The sequence below is a fragment of the Echiichthys vipera genome (assembly GCF_963691815.1).
Source record: "Echiichthys vipera genome assembly, chromosome: 8".
NCBI lineage: Eukaryota > Metazoa > Chordata > Actinopteri > Perciformes > Trachinidae > Echiichthys > Echiichthys vipera.
The window spans coordinates 9,258,568-9,281,958 of NC_139833.1; the positions used below are offsets into that span (position 1 = coordinate 9,258,568).

The window sequence follows — 23,391 nt, forward strand, 5'->3', positions numbered from 1 at the left end:
CCAGAGATGTCTACCTGAACCAACTAGCTTCCAGACTGACCTCCGTTTTCAAGCTTTTTTAAGAAAAAAAAAAAAAATCTTCATAAACATGGAGAAGAAATTCATTTCATTGTAAGTCATCAAATAATCTCTGTTATCAGAGCATCTTCTTTGTAACCCTAACGTCTGACTCCACCCGAGCCTTGTAAAGACATTTACTGTCATCTTTGGAGTTCCCAGATTTTTGTAAAACTGCATTTATTAAGAATTTGTAATCTTTTAAGGCAGAGACATTAAGCAGAAATAACTTATTACAAAGAATGATCTCTCTCTCTCTCTCTCTCTCTCTCTCTCTCTCTCTCTCTCTCTCTCTCTCTCTCTCTCTCCCATAAATCCATGGCCCAAAGGTACACAGAAAATGAGCTCTGTTGTCTGACATCTGACCATTATGAAGAGAAACGACAGCAAATTATTTCAGCATAATACTTTAATTTCTGTCATTTCCTGTGGTGGAATTATCCCTGAAAACATGGACTTTTAATTTAACGTGCTCATAAATGAAAGGCTCCAATTTTGATTGCCTTTACATTATACCGTGTAGTCTGACCCCCCCCCCCCCCCCCCAAATTGATTAATGTGCTTTTTCAAACAAGGTAATTTCCTTTTTTACTGTAACAGTAGCCTGCTCCTATGAACGTATTCTTTTCCCCACAAATTCACCAGTCCAGAGAAATGTCCTCACTGAAATCAAATAATCTTCATTGCAAAATACAGTACATTGTCCTTATGCTTTCATTCCACTTACATACATTAACCTAGGTGTGTGCATTTTTGTCATTAAGCGCCATACATTGTAATAGACTGATTATTTCAAGAGTCCATCAGCTCCCACATTCATACTGCATCTATACTGCATCATTTCCATATCAGTCTTCAAGACAACTCTTGGTTTCATTTCATGTAGTCAGTTGTAAAAAAAACAAAAAACATTGCTACATGGGAAGTGCAATATCACAAAGTTCATCTCGGTCACATCACTGTCGTCCTGTTTTCAGTATGTTGCATTGTCTCTAAGTCTTACAGACTTCAAGGACATTGGGCCTGCCCAAAGGTCTATGTCTGTCCTTCACAGAGCTCACAGTGTTTCCCTTGAAGCCTCGTGGATCTTAGTAGTAATGCACTCTTCCAATAGTCCCCGTTCCTGAGCCCAGGATATCAGGCTGGCCATTCCTCCAGATCTCACGTATGATACGTTCCCTCTCCTCCAGTCGCTGTGCCCGTTCCAGCTCCTCAGCCGAAGTAAATACGTTCACACTCAGTGTCCCGTCTGAATGGCTCGTGTGATTACCAACAGGGATTTCTGTGCTGGGCAAAGGGATAGGTGCCTCTACGTCATCCCCATCTTCATCTTCATCATCCTCAGTCTCCTCGTCCTCCTCGCTAATGTCCTTTAACTGTTTTTTCTCAGGCGTGGAGGGGGTGACGTTGGTCCGCGGCTTGCAGGAGATGCGGATCACCAGGAGGCAGAGCGTCAGCACCAGGCCGAAACACACTCCAAGCACGAAGTAAAGGCCGAAGCTCTCTGGATTTGCTGAGGAAAAGAGAAAATGTCAGATAGAGGGAAATCTTGTTGCTTAATATTTTTTTGGAGATCTCTACAGCAGGGGGACGTAGGTATTGTGATTTACCTTTGATGTGTGCATATGCAGCTATGCTGTTGCTCAGGAGGTCCATTTCTTTTTTCTTCACATCCATGGTGATCTTGACTTTGATTTCTTCTCACCTGAAAAACATCAAACGTATCCGACTTGAGTGAATAATGCAGCTAGAATACTTATTAGTGCTTTTCCACATGCTAAAAGTCTTTGAAATATTTCCCTTCCTCCAGAGTCACATTCTGTGCAGCGCCTAGATGTCAAACCCACTGACCACAGTACTTCTTCACATGCTGTGGAGTGGGTGGGATGAGGCCTCCAAGTGTCAAACAAAAGCTCCTCTGTGTCGTCCTTAAGTACCGACTTCATCTGGGATCATCATAACGCATTTGGCACATGGCACACTGCCTCTGCCCTTCTCTCTGAACCATGACAGCCCTCTATAAAGGAGGTCAAGAGTCAATTTTCCAAGTAGCCACGTAGGACTCCTTCCTGCCTGATGGGACTCCCAGATCAATTTTTGAAGCTCAAGATGAAAAGAGCAGTGTGTTGTTGACTTATGTGTACTGTTTAAACTTTGTGTCCCTGACATTCAAGCTGTCTGTTCTCCTGGCATCCTGTCAGTCTGGGGAGCTCTATTGTGTTTTTAACCGTTCCTGTGTGCGTCCGTGACTCCTAACACTCCCAAGGAAGTCCTTCTTAAAGTAAAACTTGTGGAGCCATGAACCAGATGAGATGCAAGAACAGTTCAAGTTCATTCTCCTTTGGAGTCTGTTCTTTGTTTTCAGCAAGTATCTACTGCACACCCTCTGTGTTACCTTCATGCTACCTCCTCACTCACTTTTGTCCTCAGTAGAAAGGTTCCTCATCTTTTTTTTTATTATTGGAATTTCCCGATTAAAATACCAAACCACAATTGTATTGTGGTGCTGGGTCTTTCTGTATTTCCTCTGTCAGCCCTCCTCACCTCCCCTCCTCCTCCACCCTGCACCCCCTTCCGGCTGACTCTGTCTTTTTTCCTTCACTTTGCCTCTTTGTGAACATTTTCCGTCCTGTGGCTTGATGACATCATGCTGTTGCACCATGACACACATGAAAGTGTTGATGGCAACAGAGGAGAGACCAATTCAAAATAAAAGGAGGTGCCTTTAATCCTACCAGCTACATGTTAGCGCCATTCCCCTTTAACATGTGCTTTGTGTTGTGGCTGGCTGTGGAAATAAAAGAACCCTGTTCATGTAAAATGATGATGAACTCTGAAGCCGCCCCACTCTTACGTGTGCACACTTTTGTCTAAGTCGAACCACATGCCACTGAGACTACACACAGATCATATGGATGTCCTTAAATTGCACAATCCACATGTTTGTGTTTGCATTTACCTCCAAATTGCACCCACTGATAACCTCAGTGACTGATTTGTATCATGATGTGAAAACCTCACTGATTTATGCAGCATTTCTGTTTAGTTGATGATGTAGCTTTAAGTAAAATCCAAGCATGCAACCACACATGTAAACCCTATGTAGTGTCACTAATGCACTTGAAACACAGCAAACATTCTCATGTAAAATCAGTAAACAATCAAGTCAACAGAAAGTGGATTTAAGTATAAAAACTTACCACGAAATGAAACTATGAAGCGAGTCCTCAGTCCCGGCTCATAGTGTAATGAGAAGTCGGTTGCAAAATGATCACTCTTCTCTCCGTCGCTGCTGGATCAGAGCCTGTGATCTATGGTCCTCAGGCTAAACAGTTCATTGGCCACCCTGAGACAAGAGCAAACACACACACACAGACAGACACACACATAGAGACGTCAAGCCACATTAGATCCAAACTCAGTGAGGCGTCTGCAATGCAAACAACGACAGGCCTATTGCAGGATACACAGTCAAGCAAGGGACTAGAGGCAGAGTTTTCAGTTTTCACTGGTTTAACTCTGCTGTCTTGAGCCTGCACAGGGTGAAAACAAAAAAACATAGGGATGCACACTACCTTGCCACTATTAAGTATATCTATACAGTTTAATGTAATCCAAACCTGCCACAAATTCTACTTTTAAGAAGAGTATTATGTTCAGTTTCTGTTGACACTGTCAGAGAGATGTTAATTCAACTATATGTTTATTATTGAGGTTGTAGTTAGTGGTGTTATAGTACTGAACTACACTGCCAGAGTCAGCAGCGCAACGTTAACAGCGCAAAAACAGTTTTGTCCTCCTTTGACAAATGGAAAAATATGCACAATTGCGGCAATATCATTGTAATCTAAATGCTCCTATGCAAAAAGTGATTAGAATTCACATTCACATTATAATCACTATCTTTTATTGCAGGAATGGAGAATAAGGGGAAAAGAAATAACCTAACAAGTCTGATACGACAAAATGGGAAGTTCCCCTGCTACGCCAAAGTTCCTTCATATCTCTGCCATAAATCCAACAACACAAGCCCAAGAATCACTTTTCTTTTCTCAATAAAAAGCCTATAATGTGTGGGGGGTTAGTGCTTTACATGCCAGGTGGGGGATCGAGGGGTGTGAAAAATGCTGCGCTGTGAAGTTTTCTAACTCAGAGCCCTGTTTAGGAAAAAGCTCCTCTGCCAGCTGTAGTTGGTTTAACAGAGCCTCTGTGCTTTCCAGGGCAGATTTTGATCTTGCTGACTCTTGGCAGATCCTATGTACACTACAGAGCGCCTGACCGAGACAGTGCTTATAGGGCTAAGTGACATTGCGGTCACTATGGTAACGTGCTTTCCAGGCCACCCCCTGGGTCCCCACGGGAGCGAAACGATGGGCCTTTTGTTTCTGCAGTGCACTGTAGGGATGGACCTCCCCATGTGCTGTCTTCATGTTGAGTTTCCTTCCTTACTGTTCAATTATGAACAAGTTAATATCCTCGCCCCCGCAGAGCCTAATCCCTCCATACTAATGGAATCTATTCATCGTTATCCAAGAAGAACATGGGCTTTCAATGAGATTTTGTTTTTGTCTCAAGGGTAATAAAGTGAACGGCTCGAATGACTACAGCCATTCCTCAAGACAAGGTCAAAGCTAATGATTGGACACTTACAGTAGTAACTGGCCTCTTCTCGCACTGGAATGCAGCAAACCTGAGCTTCATCAGCACTCAGGCATCCGTTCCTGGTGGTTAATGACAACTGGAGACCTGTTTAAAGCCTGTCTAAACACTAATTATACTGCCCTTTTGTTTTGTTGTGTTTTTGTTTTACCTCAAGAAGCAAATTATTAACAGACCTTCCCCTCCCCAGCTATGTGCGATCCCATGACTCAACGCAGTAATTTTCTCCAAGTGATCCAATTTGCTTTTTTATATTGCAGATGTTGCCCTACCCTGCAGCCTTGAAAATGAGACTGAAATTACAACAAAGCAGTCATGCATTCGGAATTAGATGTATCATTTTGTCCCATCATGTTTAACCCCTAGTTGCTGACTGCCTGGTAAATACTATGAGTGAAAGCAACAGTCCTCAAATGATGGCTTCTGGTGTAATCAGTTATTGACACCAACCTTGATGGCTTCCTTAAAAAAAAGTCAAAATTAAAAAGAAAAAAAAAAACCCTAACAAAATCAACAAATCATATTGAGTGGTTTCATCACTTTGGCTAGGACCATGCATTTTGGCAAAAAGACAAACAAACAAACAAACAAGCAAAGCTTCTCACTCAACTTTTCACACGTTAAACCGCCATTTGTGGGGAGGGCTGACTTGTGGGAGAATTCACACCAACTGCTCTGCCATAGAAGTGAGAATATATCAAGAATCAAGACACCATATGATGTTATTGTGTGGCAAACCTGCATACAATTCCATTTTTTAAATATCATTTTACAGCAATTGCCTGTTATAAGGAAGGTTTTCATTGCCACAGTACTCTACGGGGGAATTGTTGGGTCTATGCCTACTCTGTAAAGTGTCCTGAGATAACATTTGTTATGATTTGGCACTATAAATAAAATTGAATTGAAATTGAATTGAGAAATTGTGAACTGTTAGAGTTCATCATTTATGGCCTTTAATACAAGCTTTCCTCTGCCTTTCATAATTTTAGTTGCAAATAATCAAATATCATTCTAGATCTATCTATCTCATTGCATGTAACAAAAGATATAGGACAGGTTAAATGCAGTTTTGGCCAAATCAGTGGCAGCACGTGTCTTTGCACCATGAGCTCCTGTGACGTTTATTGCTATTTTGTCCCTGCTAACTTATCATTTGTCTTTCCCGACCTCATATCCTGAGGTCAAACATTCAGGCATCCTCTTCCTGAGTCCTTTGCACGCTGCTGACGATTAAATAATCTATTTATCCTTCCTGTCATGCCTTAAATTGTGTGGGAAACTTATGTCTCCATCTCTTTATCTCGTATTAAATCAAAACAAAATATAATCCCAGTAAGAAATGATATTTCCCAAAATAGTCAGCGATGAGCTATTTCTCATAGGTCACAGGAGAAAATGTGCTCAGACCAAAGCCAGGGTAAACACATTATGGTGTGGAGTGGTGGCCAAAGAAGAGGTCAAACACTATTTCTGACTGAACATTGTTTGATTTGGTTTGGAGCTGAGTGGAAGAAAAACTCCAAACTATCATGCAATGTGATATTTTTGTTGTCATCCATTTGGAGATAACCACAATGGTCCTTCCTTCCCACAGGGTTTGTCTCTTTCCGCAGGGACAACATCCAGGTCGAAGCCTTCCTTCAGCATTGTCGCTATTGTCTAAGATAAGTATGTTAAGACAGAATGACTGAACTGTCTTCTGCACACAGATGTCAACTGGCCTATTCATTAGGGGCAGACCTCCAGAGAAAAAGTCTGTCACAGAATAGAAGCACTTTTCTCTATTTCACCAGTAATGCTTGTAAACCCTCCAACCACAATGAAAAAATAAAAGTCATAACCCTTCAGTGGAATTTATGTAAGGAGTCAAGCCACATTTGATTTATACACAGAAGATGAAAAGGTCGTATTACACAAGGGAGCAGGTCAGTGGTATTTCCTCATTGTAATGACACACGCCGAACCGCAGAGGGGAAAAAAATATTTTTAATACCTAGAATTTCAGTGCAGCCGCAACAATTCCTGGCACAATAGATGGTTCTTTGCTTCTTTGGTTTGCCTTGGACAGAGCTTAACAGAATGAAAATAGATTTGAATGTAATCACATTTCATTGTTTTTGAACTGAAGTCCACACACACACGTTCTCTCTGGTGATGGCGATCACAGAAGCTGCCATTAGACTTTATAGTATCTTCCATATTGTATGTAATAGTAATGTCTTTGTTCTTGATTTTGTTCATTAAAATGTTCCTGCTTTGATTCTGTGGCTGACTGCTGAACAAAACCCAGCCTGAACTTAATGATGCATATCATCAAACAAGCCAATCCGGGTAATTTATTTAGCTTGCGGAGCACATTCTGAAACTCTGTGTGTCCCTTTAAGTACATATAGTGATGAAGAAATCCTTTCAGTAGCTGATGAAAAGTTAACTGCAACCTTCAAACTGCCAGAATCTGAAACTCTATCACAAAAGTATCTGCTGGATGCCTCTACAAGCCATGCATCACACACCTGTAATTAAGCCAGAAAACAGTCTCAAAGCATTAAAACATGATGGAACTTCAAGCTCTCCTCTAGAAATCAGAGGTGCGGGGGATTACTTTCCACACAGTAAACAGAAACACTATCCAAACTGAGATATCTGTTCACTATGTCTGTGAAAGCATTCATGAAGGTGTACAATATCTTGTGAAAGCCGCATCCAAGAAGCTTGCAAAGGTCATTTCTCGAGAAAGTAAGAGTACATTTCTTCCCCATTCCTCTTGACATGAGCATCTTGGGTTTCAAGCTGTGCAAGCCGTTAGTGCTTCTTCTTCTTTGTCAAGGCCTGCCAGAGTATCTGACTGAAAGAAAAACTGTTGCACTTGGAAACAGGACAGGCATGTGGTTCCTATCAGGAGAAAGACGTGAAGCACCAGGTGAGGTTGACCTTGGACGGACCTGGTTCAGAGTATTTGCAAATAACTTAAGAGTTTGTTTTATTTTGAAAACGAGCCAAGTTGGAGTGTCAGTCAGTGTCGGGATGAGAAGCAGACGAAGAAAACTCCAAGCAGATTTATGCCGAAATATTATCCGGATCTTCATGCCCATTTCAGCTGTACTTCTCCCCTCTCTTCAGCAAAAGGTCACACAAATTGGGCGATGCATACCCTGCCTGTTTAAATGCCTGCCTGTTCATGCTTGACCTTCGAAACAGCAGTTGAAATCTCAAACCCAGGCCTCTACACACTCATTTCTTCCGGAGCTTTCTGTTGTTCTTGACAGCAGATGGAGTTGGTTTACTTGTCATGGAACACGGAGACTTGTGCTGATGAAGAAAAGCACAGAACAAGCAGGCGGGATGTGCAGATTGTCTCATCAACTGCTGTTTCCAAGGTCAAACACACAAAGTCCTGCATCTGCATCTATATGAAAGATGAAAACTGTGTGATAGGATTGAAAACACAGCATATAATGGACTATGGTTTAGGATACTATGACATTAAATTATCCTAAGGTGAAAAACACCCACTCAACACTTCTGTAGGTAAAATCAAAGAACCCAACACATTGAAAATCATATTTGCACCTAGTCTGAACTACAGTGTGTTGCCAGCGGAGAAAAATGCCTCCAGTGAATGTGAAGTTGGTAATTGCCCAACTTTTATTAAGTTTTCTCTTGAGCGGGTCTTAACTGGAAATAAATTTACATCTAAACCTGTGTTGTTTGTGCAGCATTCAAACTTTGACATTTTTGTTCCATTAAACGATTCCATCTTATCCAAACCTCTTGAATATGGTTGAGTGTTTGTTATAGAGCTGAAAGAAAGCTTTGTTTAGTCATGTGTTGATGTATTTGGCTCTGGGCATGCACTTTATTTGACATAGACTCAATGAACAACAGCTTTGCTATCAATGACAAAAACCTTTCCAGGAGTAAACACAGAATCGAACCAGTCAGGCAATGTCGGCAACTTATTATTTGCCTTAAAACTGCGCTTTTCAACAAGGGTAGGGTTGTAAATTCAACATGACTCAGTGTGCCAATGTGACGCCAGCTCGGCTCAGAGTCACTGTAACCCTTGTCCCAGTGCTCCTTGTGTATCCTCATGTCATAAAAACGTGAACCACAGTGCGCTGCTTGTCCTGTGAAGAGCCTATTTTGTGGTCTATGGCAGGTAATGGGAGGGTAATGGCGATATGGGGCTGAGCTGGAGGTTAGGGCAAGTGGTTAATAGCACCCAGATGTGTTCCTGATGTGAGGCAGAGTACGAATGCTCTACTATGTAAATGAAGATGTACCATCTTCCTGCTGACGTTATCACGGTACCAATCGAGCAAATGCAGCGCTCATGGCAGTAGGAAGCCACATTGGAACCAACCACAGCTGTGTGTGTGTGTGTTTGCTCTCTGACAGGGTTTATTTGTGGGTCTGTGTGTTGTCAGTTACTGGTTTTCTGTGTATATTCCTGTATGTTGAAACTGATTCATATGAACATTCCTCCATTCTCTTCTAAAGCACGGTAGGCTTTAGATCATCTTAAACTCAGAGCTCCAAAAATAGAGCCATGATCTCACCCTTTTCATCGATCTGGGCCACCATCCAGCAGCACGCCAACACCACATGTTGTACCAATTACATGGACCCTACGGATTATTCTGTGACACAAAACACGTGTTTGCCCTTTGTATGATTGGGTTCGTAGCATTTACTCTATACAGCTCATGAGCGTGGTGCAGCTCAACGAGATTTAGGCGCTTCAGAAATGTTGTTGTGACTCAAAGTTTGTGTAGTAAGTGAAGGCTGGTGTATGTTTCAGCTATTTAAAAAGACATTTGAGAAGCCTGATTGACTGATGCTGACCAGTAGTAATTACAAAAACATCAACAGTATTGTCATCTGTCATGGTTTCCGTTGAATTAGAGTGGCATCAAACGTTTACAATAGGGATGAGAAAATACGCCCTACAGAGTAGCTCCAACAGAAATGCCGAAGTTCCTTATCACATGAGAAGATGATGTAGAGTTAAGATGAATGCCTATTATTTTGGTTTTTTTTGTGCCTAAGGAATGAAATGTCATGTGGTAGTTAGCTTGTTAGCTTTTTGGAGCTGGGGGGAGAGATTATGTTTCCAAAACAAGTCTCGAAAAAAAGAGACCTCAGTGCGGTTATGTCATTGGTTCTGATTTTGTAGAACAGGGATTTTCAAGTCTGAGGCCGGACAAAACTTGGAAAAAGCCCCCCAATCTTAGTTTACTTGTTTAGTTTCCCTCAATTCCTGGATGCCTATGGTATCAAATAACAATCATGATCCCATGGGTACTCAACAGCTGAGCCAAAATAGCCTAATATTGCTTTTTGACATAACCTCAGACTACAACAAATGCAAAAAGAAATGTCAGTTCTAAGGCATTTATTTGTTCCTAAAAAATAAAAATTAAACTGCTTTATCTTACATCTGACTTTTTGGCTATTCCATCTGATCTTCTTTGATATTTATTGTTATAACTAATGTAATGTAATGTAATTTTTATCAGCCTTCCTCCCCTGAAACTCACACTTTGATTAACTCTATGACATGAAATCATCCTAGTAATTATTTTTTCTTTTTTTCTAATAGTCTTTTTAACACTGCCTCCAGACTATCACTGAATTAATCTGGGGTCAATTCTCTTTTGCTAATACCAATATAAGTTCTAATCTGTTGCATCCTGTTTGACCAATTCACATACAGTTTTAACAAATGAAAAAGCCACCACTTCTGTGCATGATCAAGCACATTTTGTATGTTTCAGTTTCGGGGGACCCCTCTTCATATGTGTGTGTCTTGATATGTGTGTGTATCTAAGATAGGCATGTAAGCTTAAGCAAACCCACTGGACTTGGCATGTCAAACATCTGCATGAGCCTAAACAGGCAAGTGTCTGGACCAGTGAAGCTCCTACTAGAAAACAATAAAGCCTGGGTCCTGTAAGACATCAGTGGTTGATGGGAGCTTTACCAAAAACAGTTTGTCAGACAAGTCATTCATCAAACTCCCTTTTTCTCTATTCGCTAAAATATCCTCCTGGTTACTGTGGTATTATGGAACTTAATGCTAGTGAGATTAGAGCTGGCTGTGGTAAGCAGAACTCAAATTCCTGTCATTTATATTTCATAACACCACCACTCACATTTGAACAATTTGTCAGTGAACAGGATCATAGTGTACTCATTAGTGTATATCATTCACTATCTATAGACTCTTCCATCTGATGACCATAATACTGTATTATTATGGTTTAATTAAAAAGGCATTAATCAAACCGGATTGCTGCATGATGGAAGATGCAATGAGACACTCTGTTGTAAAGCAAAAAACATGTTCTTATATGTTCATGCTTCTATAACAATTGTTGTAAGGTTAGAGAATCACCTTAAAGGTAAAATATGGAGAATGAGCAGAGCACTTCCATCTAATGTCTCAAGATCATAGTCGCAACAACAAAAAATAATTCTAGGAGTCGGGTTGCCAGGTTGGTCAGACAGTTAGCGTTAGCTGTTTCAGATAAGTAAACATGAAAGTTAGCTTACCTATCAAGGAGAAATGAGGCCATTTGGGTGTGCATTTTAATACTTTTGAACTCCTTTATCTCAGTCCATCGAGTGATTGCTTGGCCGATATTGGCTCTCATTTTTGCCCGTCTCCAGTCACTCAGCTGCTGGGACAAATAACGCAGCTGCAGGATTGGTAAACTCCATTCTAACAACAGACTACCCTGGCAACCCCACAATGCCGGCCACTATTGGCTTGTACAATGTAAACATAACGTGACAGAAAGTCATTGTCAAACCTGTCAAAACATTTTTAAATATTAATTCAGACTAAATATATATTTTTTATGGAAAATAAATACTTTCATTTTGTACCCCTTTAAATGCCCCCAGGGTTGTATTATTATTATTATTATTTTTTAATATATAGCTTTTAATAAAGCTTCTACATATTCAACCTTTAAATAAAAAAAAAAGAGAATGCATTTTCAGTTTGCAGTGTATGGCAGGCATTGGCTGAACAGTGAGCATCAGCAGTAAAGTGTTTGAATAGAGCTCTCTGTTATGGGAAATAGTGCCTCAAAGAGATCAGCTGATGATAAGCTGATCTATGTGAATGGCTGCATGTCAATGACTAAATATGTACCATGAAATCCTAGTGACAGTACAATTTTTCTACTTTTCATACATTAAATCCTCACACTTTGTCTGTGCTGATATTTGATCTGTACTATGCTGATGTGACCATCCCCAGTCTCCAGTGGAGGACAATCGTAGTCAGTTCAGGTCAGTATGATTTGGATGAAAATCTGACTATTTTCTGTGAAAGCACAGACCTCGTGGGATGTGTAAGTGAGCCACTGGTGGTTTACTGTCTTGCAAATAGTCAGGCTGAACTATAAGTAATAGTGTGTTTAGCTAGCCTTGAAAAGTTTGCGGGAAAATAAGTAAACATGAACTCATTCTAATTTATGTATGTCAAAGCTTTTCCATTTACTCTGTTTGCACTAGCATTCTGCACAATGCTGTGTGTCCCAGTAATACTGGGTCATAAGAGACACATAATACTTTATGTGCATTAAGACCTAGATTGTTTACACTTTAATTGCAAATTACCTTGTTGTTATTACTGTGGTCTCCAGCAATCTAAGACTATTTCTTTTTTTAATCTAATACTACTCTCTGCAATCCATACACTAAATGAGAAACTGCAAATGAAAGGAGCTGGTCTATACATGCAACGCTGGGAACATCCCTTGGGACTATTTTATGATAACAATGCATTTTTTGTTTAACAAAAGACAACTCTTCTATTAGTGAAGCTCATTCTTGAGCCGGCTAAATCAGCCACATCCATTGTCAATAGAGTTGCTCCAGGCTTTCTTCAGTATGGCCTCATCACATGCTGTTGTTTCAGTCATATACATTAAAAAAACAACTATGAACAGCAGCCCCCCCCACCTTTTTCTTGCAAGGAGTTGTGTTCATTTCTTGTTGATGTGTAAGGTTGTCTAAGAGGGGTTCTTTTCTCTTGACTTATCTCAGCTTTGTGTAGGCTGACACTTTCTGTATCCCTTCCCTGCAAATAGATTGGTACCCTGGGAGTTTAGACAAGCAGTTCAAATCAGAGTCTGACCTCTGACCTCTGGGTAAATAAAGTAAGTTAATAACCATCCTCAGGACAGATAAGACAGGCTGCTTGATAAGTGAGTCAGTGGGGTTTTGGAAGGACGGGTCTACTGACATGTATAGCTCGGAGAGGTCATACAGAAGTCAACTCTTCCCAGCCGGCCTTGAAGTGGTTACTTAACCAAGCATTCACACTTATCCTATGGAAGGTTATCTGATTGACTGGAGGAGGCACAGCTAAAGTGCTGCCAGCACACTCAGATTGTGTAAATTAAAGGAGACCCCTGAGAGCAACCCAACCCTGACCAGCCTCCGCCCATCGCCTCCCTCTTCCCTCACATCGCTTTCTCACTGATAAGAGGTGCTAACAACAACTGCCCAGTGGCGAGAGATCGCTTTAGGAGCTGAAGCATATGGTCAACTGCTGTCTTGCATGAATCTTTCTATGAGTTCATGTAGAAAAAATGAAAGAAAGGGGAACAGCTGTTAAAGAAACATAGCCACATGCACCATGTGTGCACTTTTCATGCCTCATTTTGAGAGCTTGTGACGTCTCTCAACTCTTTGATTATATGACGTCTGTTCTTTCCAGCCTAACGAAAAATACAAAAGCGACAGGATGTTTGCTTTGATTGTGGCAAGGTGACAGCTAATTAATCACCACAAGGTTAACCAATAATGTGCAGCTGCATAGGAAAGCCATACCCGGGCTCCCCTGTCCTGTCTCAACTATAAGTGCTGCATCAGCTTGTCTTTGGCAGCGAATACATGCTGAAAACACACATTTAGCAGGATTACACTATGATGCACACTGCTTGGATGGATGTGGATATTTAGCTTGGTCAAGGACAGGTCAGGGACAAAACAGTGCCATACTACAATGAGGTAATCTAAGTATTTACTTGTCTGTCATACTGAACCACACTTTATAATCAAAATATAAACAATCACACAAGGAACTCATATTTCATGGGAAATAAAAACTTACACAAGCTGCTGCAATGGAAACCAGATATCAGAGTTTATAGCACATGGAAATTTTCCCAAACACACGCACCTCTAAACAAGCCTACCAAATTAATGTTTTAGTTCACGAGATGCAGGGCATTAAAGCTGCAGATATGCAACTACAGAGAAAAGCCTCTATTGTATAAGTAAAGCTGTGGTTCACTGAGGTTGCTATGGTAATGTACATATACTGAAATAAACTGTCAAACTCACCAGTCTGTGATTACAAGAAACGTCCCTCTGCAACTGTTCAGTCCACACAGAAAACTTCAGGCAAAGCCTTCTTTCCCTCCAAAATTTGAAAGGAACACAGCATTACAAGCAGTCCTGACTGCTTCAGTTGAGTCCCTGTTGCCACTGTGGTCAAGTCCTGGAGAGCGTGTGCGTTTGTGTGCGTGTGTGTACAGAGTCTGGGGAAGAGGTGGTAACTTCCTCTCAAAGTTGGAGACGGAGTGAGTAACAGAGTTTTCTCTCTCCCGGCTCCAATCCACAAGAAGCAGGAAAAGCTGTCATACTATCCTCCGTTTCAGAAGGAAAAAAAAAGGAACAGCCTAAAAAGGGCAAGCTCGGGGAAGAGGGGAGGGAAGAAAGCAGCTAGTGTGTGTGTGTGTGTGTGTGTGTGTGTGTGTGTGTGTGTGTGTGTGTGTGTGTGTGTGTGTGTGTGTGTGTGTGTGTGTGTGTGTGTGTGTATGTGTGTTTGTGAGAGAGGGGGTGCTTTCCCTCTGTTGTTAAGAAAACAAGCAGAAAGCAACTCCAGGCAAATTAGCTCAGGTTTTCCATGCTCATGCTTCCTTGCTGAGAGCTAGATGAGGAGATTGATACCACCCTCATGTCAGTATGCTAAATATGAACCCTGCGTCTATAGTCAGCTTAAGTCAGGTACACACGACTTAAGAGAACTAGTGGTGATGAAGGCGAATAGTTGCGTCGCCTCGCGGCACCTGTGTCTCGCGCCAAAAAAACTTACTTGAACACACCTCAAAGACTTAAGACTACAGCTGACGGCCAACTAGCAAAGCATTCTGCGCCTGCCTAAGAGGAAATAACTCTCCCCACCAGCAGGTAGCGGTAGTCTTAATTAGTCATTAGAAAAACCCCCCACAGTGATTTTCTGGTTGATCCAATACAGAAGTGCCAAAAATTGCAGTTCGTCGAGTGGCCACTGGGGGCAGGTTTCATAATAGAGAAAGTTTTCAGTGACCACCATGTTAAATAGGCCGTTTTCACAGCTTAACACAGGTACAACCAAATATTCTAGTCTGTATGTTAAGGTCAAATCTCCATGACAACACTGAGTGGGTGAATTTTTTTGTACCAGGCTAGATTTTATTTGATTGGAGGTTAAAGTTCATGAATAATTAAGGGGCATAGCCTCTTGAGTGACTGATTGCCACTGGCCCTCCCTTCTCCTGGGAGGTATACGTCAGCCAAATGGACGTATCTCCCTCCCCCCAACGTTATTTCTGGTAAGACGAAGGCAGAGTCAAAGTCTAACAAGATGGCAACTCCCAAAGGCGAGGACGATTGGATCAAATCAGAGAACGGACTTTGACGAGTATGCTACGTCCATTTTTTATACAGTCTATGCTCAAGGCACTAGTATAACTAACAAATGATATATACTGTGCACACGTCAAAGATATCACAAATAATAATACACTGTTTCTGCAAAAGAGCTTGATGGCTAAAAAAAAATTATCTTCCTGTTATAAGTAGTTTGTTTTCCGATGACTCCATGGCCGATTCAACATGCTGAACATTCAGGAAAACAGCCAACGAGGCTCGACGGTGCTGGACACAGCAGGTGATGGTCGCTTATCGTCGACCTGACTTCGACCAGCGGCCAACCCGCATGATGTGTCCCTGCCTTTAGACTGTTTCCAGTCTGTACGCTAAGCTAGGGCAATATCTACTGGACAGATGTGAGAGTGGTATTGACCTTCTCATCAACTCTTGGCAATAATGCAAAGTCTATTTTCCAAAATGTCAAACTATTCCATTAAAACTGACATTTTATTATGTATGAATTTAGAATTCTCGTTCTTTTGAGTGTGGATGAAAAATACAATCAGAGTCCTTTAAAGTAAGAATACATTCATCCCCCTGGTGATATTATTTATGAGACTATACACTCAATGTATTCAACATCAAGTCTCTATTGCAACATAAACTCCAACGTGCTGACAGAAAGTGTCATAAGAGCTTCCCAGGAATGCCTGAGGTTGCAAATGTACTGTTATATGTCTCAATAGTGGTCTTATGCTGCCATGATGCTTACAAGTTTAATGTCACTATATATTTTGAATTTCAATTTAGAAATGTTACGAGCATTTGCAACTTATTATTGGAGTCACGTCCCTTCCATAACTAGAGTGCGTTGCTATAATAATCGGGCTATATGGTTATGGTAAAAGCAGCCTCATACAAAACATGGTAAACATGTAATCACAATAATATGTCAACTCCCATGCTGAAGGAGTTGACATACTAATTGCTAACAGCTGCGAGCTGAAAAAACTCAGGCAACTTGAAAACTTGAGGCAACGCTGAGAATCTTTTTGTAGTTTTAGTACGTTTCATATGTCTCATACATTCACAGCACACATTCTGAACACTTGCTTGTCATATTTTGCAACCAGCTTTACAGCGAACATTAAAACTGTGAGAGCCGTATCCCGTCTCCGTGGCCTCAGCTGTAAATCTTGGTGGCCACCAAGCTCCGTCTTGACCAAATTTTATTGAAGCCATACGCTCGGGAGGACATCGTGACACTTTTCATTAGCGTTGCCTTACTCTTCATGAGAAAACAGGGAAGAAAAGCTGAGAGCAGTGGAATCAAGCATTCATTTTATTCTTCCAAGAGGTTCAACATTAGAGCAGCGCTGTTATTGTGCTACACCCTGCTGGGGCTTGAAAGAAAATCTTGGGTCTCCATGCCGCATATTTCACTAATAAACCCGCCTGCTAAACCTGAGCAGCCTGTCTACGTGTGGCTGAAAAATCTCGTGATGGATTCTCCTCAGTTGAAATTGCATTGGACCCGTTGAACTCTCAGGCTCATCACTCCAAATCAAACATCCTCCCACTGTGTTTTTCTCAAATTTCTAATTTTCCCTATCCCATCGTGAAAAAAAAAAATCCTGGATGCTAACAAAACAAAAAGGAGAGCAGAAGGCATCTCTCCAATAGCCCCCCCTGTCAACTCAATCAGTGAAGAGGAGGTGTAGAGGCTGGAGCAGGGTTTTTTTTTTTTAGGCAAAGCTGTGTCCCTTTAGTGCCAGGATTTAAATGTTTCTCTGAGCTGCATCAGTGATCACATTCCTGCCTGGATCTCCTCATGGCTGGCAGATGTCCACCTGTCCCTGGGGCTGATTTATACTCCAGCACTGGGTCGGTCTGATGAGGGTGGATGAGTTAAGGGTAGTAGAATGGAAGGAGGCAGAGGAAAGAAGAATGAATATGTAAGCAAGAGAGAGGTGAAAATGAGGCTTAGATAGAAATGAGAGCGGTCTAATTGCAGGGCACTTAAGGCTTTCAAGGCAGACTTTTCCCGGATCATGTCACATGAACCTGAGCCTGCTGTGCCGTTCAACGTAAATACACAGTATATCATAAAAAGCTGATGCAGAGGCGGAAACAGGCAGGGATATGTGGCTGATGACCGGGTAGGGTCTGTCTGCAGGTGTGAAAGGATGAAACAAGCAGTGAAACGTGTGTGTGTGTGTGTGCGTGTGTGTCTGTGTGTGTGTGTAGACAGATGGGGGGTGGTGGGGGAAATTTAAACAAGATAGCACTCGCTCACCAAGCTCGCTGTCGGGGTGAAGCGAGGTGATACGCTCTCAACTGGTTTCATAGGAACAAAAGCAAACTACCGTCTTTAACCTAGATTAATATTTGCAGTGCTTTCCATGACCGAGTTGTCGCACCCACTCATTTTCCAAAGGTTGCCACAGAGCCTTTGTTGGCGATATGAATAGTGCACAGGGACCTTTGATGTGAGGCTGAGTTTGTCTGGTAAGGACAGAGCACAAAGCACAGAAAATAGATAAAAGAAACACTTAAACTTAAGAAAGAAACTAAAGTGCAAACACAACACAATCCATTCAGAAGAAAGCAATGCTTTTTTTTTTACCTCCCAAGAAAACAATAATAATCTGATAATTAACATGAAAGCATTATAATTAAAGCTTTGTCTTCTTTGCTCAACCTCAGGAGGAGAGGGAAAAAAGCACCACCCATACACTGAAATGAATATCCTAGGAGTGCGCCCTGAGAGAATTAGCATTGTTCTTTTTATAATCAAAAACCTACTCGGATATCAAACCGAAAACACATGCTGCAAAGAAGTTTGGCTTAAGTCAAGTGACAAACTTGATGAATAAATAACAGCAAAATAGACAAAGGAGAGAGGAGGGAAAACATTTACCCTGTCACTTCTTAATGTAGGTTATCATCAAGCTCGTCAAAGTACAAACACTTTGGCATTCACCAACTGCTCATTAAAAAACTTCTTTGGCTGGGATTTTGTCTAGGTCTTCACCTTCAGGTACTCTCCACACCCTGTTTCCAGTGCATGAAAACACATGTCTCTTTGGCCCCTGGTGCCCCCACATAAAAAGGTTCACTGGAGGCATCTGCCAGCAGTAGCTTCTTTATGGGACAGATGGGATCCCAGAGCAGGGAGCTCCTGCGCATGGGGCTCGTGTTGTGATCATAAGTCTGATCTCCTTCCTGCTGTGATTTTCCACTCTCTCTGCATGCATAAATTACATATCACATGCAAATATGTAGGCACATAGAAACACTCTAGCGCTCATGTATAGAGATGTATAAGCATATACTGACTGTGATCCTTGCCCCTCATAACAACCATAAAGGGTCAGTCCACCCAAATCATAAAACAAAACAGATATGGGTCTATTGGACTATGGAGGTGAATTGATTGATTGCTTTTGATTGTTGTGTTCACAGTCATCTCTTTCCAGAAACAATGGCCTCATAAAGACTTGGTTTTACAGTGAAATGCATCCTCTTCTAATTTATGAAGTACTGTAGATGGTGAGCTCACTACTAAAATGCTAGCCAGGCCGAACATGTTAGCGCTTGTCAGTCAAAATATCTCACAAGCTTCTTTCTTTTTTCTGTATTGTCCCATTTACTCTTTGCCTGGAAACCAGAATAGTCTGTAAGCTTGTTTGCTTGCAAAAATTCCTCAGACAGATGCACGTGGATCCCTCTCCACTTTGGACAGAAAACCAAGAAGGCTGCAGCTGGTGATGCCGCTATCGCATACCCTGACTTTGCCAGACCAAATCACCAATGCATCTACCAAAGCAAATAAAACACAAGCTCACAAATGTGCATGGTTCTCAGACAAAGGGGAAAAAACAAAAACAAAACCTTTGTCTTCAAATTACGATAGCAAAAACGGAAACACTCGTTCAGATATTTTATTGCTGCACCATCCCAGCTCATTTCTACATGCTGTGGACTGTTTTTTCCCCTCGCTCAGCACTGCGCCACGATTTGTTGCTCAGATTTGTTGTCGGCCTATTCAGTTGCATCCAGAGGCATTTTGGTCTACGGCCGTTGATGACGCCCCATGGAAAATCGAAAATGAACTGAGTGGCTCCAGAATAAATTGCATTTGCAATTTGTTTTGGCAATACCAGGCTAATTTACTCCCCCCCCCCCCCCCCCCCTGACATTTTGTTCTAGGGATTGTACATTATTTCATTCAAATAGGTTTTATTTAAGAGGGGAAGGAGGCTTTCTGAGCTAAAAAGCTTGCTAACTGTTTGAGGTTTACTGTCTGAATACCATCTTTTATGGAGCAGTTTAAACATCCCATTAAATAAAGGTGGGTGGTGCATCACAGCTATTAAGCTCCACGACACTGACAAGACTTGCTGTTAGTCAATGGTGCGCATGTCAAAGCTCAACATTTGTGTGGATTCACCTTATTTGCGGTTGATTATTTTGGAAATATTATGCACTATTACTGTTACAATACAGTATATCATACTGTCCCACAGCTACAGCAAGATTTTGGAAACACGCCAAGAAAAAGGTTGTAATACCTCACTTCTGGCACACCCATGCAGTGTAATGAATAGAAAGGAGATTGAGGGAGAGGTCTGTTTGGTATTAGGCGGGAAGCCTGGAACAGGAAATGGTCGAGGGTTTCATCCACATAGCAGGCAGTGGTCGCATCAGAGGGCCAGGATAAGGCCTTAGTGTTCACCCTCGCCCCCCACTCCACTCTCTGCCACTTGACACAGAGGGGTTGACAAAGATTAAATGAGCGGAGGAGGAACGGAGGGATTGCAAAAGTTGAAGAGAAGTAAATGTCTCAACACCTTGGCAACTCATCGTGTCTCTCCCTGCATCCTCAGTTACATAGTTTCCCTTCCTCCCTACCTCCTCTCCATTCTCCTCTGTGCGTGACAGTGAGTTGCCAAAATCCATGAGGATCCAAGCACAACCTCTCACATTCCTCCTGCTCAGCTTATCATGATAATGATCCTGGTGTCAAGTAAGGTGCTATTAAAATGAATCCAAATAGCGACGTTTCATGTTTTTTTTCTTATGATAAGCATTTCTTGAAAAACAGGAGACAGTGTCATGCAAGAATGTTGCAGTGCACATGTAGGTGAATAATTTCGGGATTTGGTTTGAACCCCAGAGTAGTCTTGTTAAATGTAGTCAAACACAAATCCAACATAGAAACATTATATAAGTGCATATGTTGATTCAAAAGAGAACTGGCATTCCATTTAAACAACGTGTCTATTGCTGAAGCTGTGCACATGTGAACAACATCACAAATACTGTTCAGGAGGCCACAAATGAAACAACTCTTTTACAAACCCGGTTTCCTTTGCATATTTAAGAATAGCTCTTTGTGTGCATGCAAGTACATGGAAACTTTGTGACTGACCAGCTTCCTCTGGCAGCCTTGAAGTGCTGGATATAGTGGTAAAGCCCTGCAGTGGATTCCTCTATAAACTCAGATTAGGCCTCGAACAACAGGTTTATTAACAGCCAGTCACATTAATTCCCTGTCAGCCTGCCTAAAGCACAGAGAGAGACACATCCAGCTGAGAGAAAAACGGTCAGCTGCAGTCCGAGATCATGAATAATTATTTCCACCTCTGGTCAGCTCTGCCAGCAGCACCACTCCTAGCAACACCAAAACCCCCATCTGTTTACACGTGAGACATAATGATGGGCTTTCTTTTACAGCGAACTGTAAATGATGCTAAGTACATGTCCCAAAATAAGCCTGAACAATGTTGCACTGTGTTTGTGGCTCCGTTTGTGAAATTGCGTTTACTTGATTGGCGACGCTCGGTCAATGAAACACTAGTTTCCATTTTGAGATGGAGAATAGAAACAGTGGAGCTGTTCAAATTACATCGGTTATGGTTGTTCAGTCATAAATAAAAACCAGCAAGAATGTAAAACCTTTTACAGTCATGAACCGTTATGTCAGAAAGAGTTGTGTGTTTGCATGTCCAGTGGTCAAAATGACGAGAGAACTAAAAAGTATTCAGAACTTTCTTTGCATAACTCTTTTTTTAATTACATTTTCTTTTCGGAACAGCGGAGAATATTATGGGGCATAACCATTGCCACTAACACAGTATTAGATTTGAGGCTAACACTATAACAACAGTAAGGGTGGTGATCATGGTTTGACAAAGGCATCATTCCCAGAGCAAGCTGGAGCCAGTTATACACACACCCACGCACACGCACTCACACACACACACACACACACACACACACACACACACACACACACACACACACACACACACACACACACACACACACACACAGACCCACACACACACACACACACACACACGCATGCATGCACGCACGCACGCACACACACACACACACACACGAATAGCGAGCACAGCTGTTGGCTGTCAAAATGACAGTGTCATTCTTTGGTCGACACTTTGGGTATATTCTGCTTCTTTGGCCCCAGCCTATCATTCGTAAGCCTGCCTCCACCCTTGACCTGGCCTCCAGTCTTTTATTGCCTCCATGTTAGCTCCAGCATTACAAAACAGACACTTTCCAAACACTCTGACATATGGTTTCTCAAGGAAAATAGAAACACAGTGACAAATCTCTCAGTGTAACAACTGATCAAGTAAGAAAAACAACAGGGACAAAAAGAGCTCAGATTTATCTGCTGGCCTATGACGTCTCGTGTCTTAATTGAATTAACTTTGTGTAACATCAGCTCAAACAGACACACATGTATAACATTAACAATATGTCCACATTGTTGACTGAATTTCTTAGGACAGGAGGTAGAAAAAAGACCCCATCTGTCCCACACTGAAAATCTAGACATCAGAATCTACTTTGGAGTTTAGGTACATGATTAAACAAAACACTGCATCTCCACTTTCTACATGCCCTCACCCTTGTTTCCACATTGCGGTCCAGGCACCAGAACACCACCATGAGCACCACACATGTTGCGAGGGGAGGCTCCAAACTACAGTGTTGTTGCTGTAGGGCTTCCCAGAGGTACCAATTCAGTTTACACATAAACAATTTGAACCAACTTACAAGACTACAACTGCAGCCTGTTTTGAATCCTTAACTCTCTAGTAAAACATACAAAAACGACAATGACAAACGAAAATGATTTAGTATAGTATGGGGCTCATTGGAAGGGCAGTGCCTCCCAGTCAACAAGTTGCAGTACAACGACCCTTGGTGCCTCCCAGTCAACGAGTTGCAGTACAACGACCCTTGGTGAGGCGCTGGCCTAAAGCACGTAAGCATGTCATCAATTCATTCTAACAAAAATCTTCACAAACCGTAAAGGTCTTATGACGGAAAAGAGCTCTCAGCACAAACAGACTTCAAATGACTCACAATGTCTTGCAGAAAGAGAGGGGAATCGATTTTCCTTCTTTTGAATCAATCGGTTTCATTTTGAAGCAAGCTATCAAAGAAGGGAAAACAATGGCACAGAGATCATAAAATGTCCGACGATGAAAACAGGCAATATTTGTACCCTCACTCACCCTGTCACTCTCTCCCTCTAGCTAACAGTCACCGTGGGATTCAACGCACCAACCAGGTGCCAAATTATATCTACACAGCGCCTTCCCCTGTGAGCCTGTCCCTCCATGATATACATCCTGAAATCCCAAGTTTTCCCAAAAGATGCAAAGTCACTCCTATCCCTACATGCACAATATACACATACACATTGACTGATAGACCTTTTTTAGAATTGAGCTTGAACTATCCCACAGGCATGAACTAAAAATACAAGCCCACGCTGGTATTTATGACTGCTGAAAACAAGTTGAAATGAAACATCAAGTAGAAATATGGGGTAGGCCGGGCTTTTTGTTGGTTGTTTTTTTTTGTTGCTGTCAACCACAAGCAATTGTACAGCCTTGGGAGCACATCACTCTCAGAAGCCTGCACATAATGACATAGAAACTGGCATTGATAATATGTCAACAAACAATC

General features: G+C 41.7%; 1 protein-coding gene across 1 annotated transcript; it reads right to left on the reverse strand.

The window, feature by feature from the left end:
* Window positions 1-621: 621 nt before the first annotated feature.
* eva1ba (eva-1 homolog Ba (C. elegans)) lies at window positions 622-14,265 on the reverse strand. The gene is made up of 4 exons (XM_083918002.1): window positions 14,086-14,265; window positions 3,258-3,403; window positions 1,668-1,762; window positions 622-1,570 (listed from the first exon to the last, which is right to left on the reverse strand). The coding sequence occupies exons 3-4, from the start codon at window positions 1,732-1,734 to the stop codon at window positions 1,146-1,148; spliced, it is 492 nt and encodes a 163-aa protein (XP_083774128.1). The 5' UTR covers window positions 1,735-1,762; window positions 3,258-3,403; window positions 14,086-14,265; the 3' UTR covers window positions 622-1,145.
* Between the last annotated feature and the right edge of the window lie 9,126 nt (window positions 14,266-23,391).

Excerpts from the sequence above, each read along its gene's own strand:
- eva1ba (XM_083918002.1), bottom strand. The coding sequence starts at position 1,734 with ATGGATGTGAAGAAAAAAGAAATGGACCTCCTGAGCAACAGCATAGCT. Across the intron at positions 1,571-1,667 it reads TGCATATGCACACATCAAAG|CAAATCCAGAGAGCTTCGGC; the intron begins GTAAATCACAAT and ends TCTTTTCCTCAG.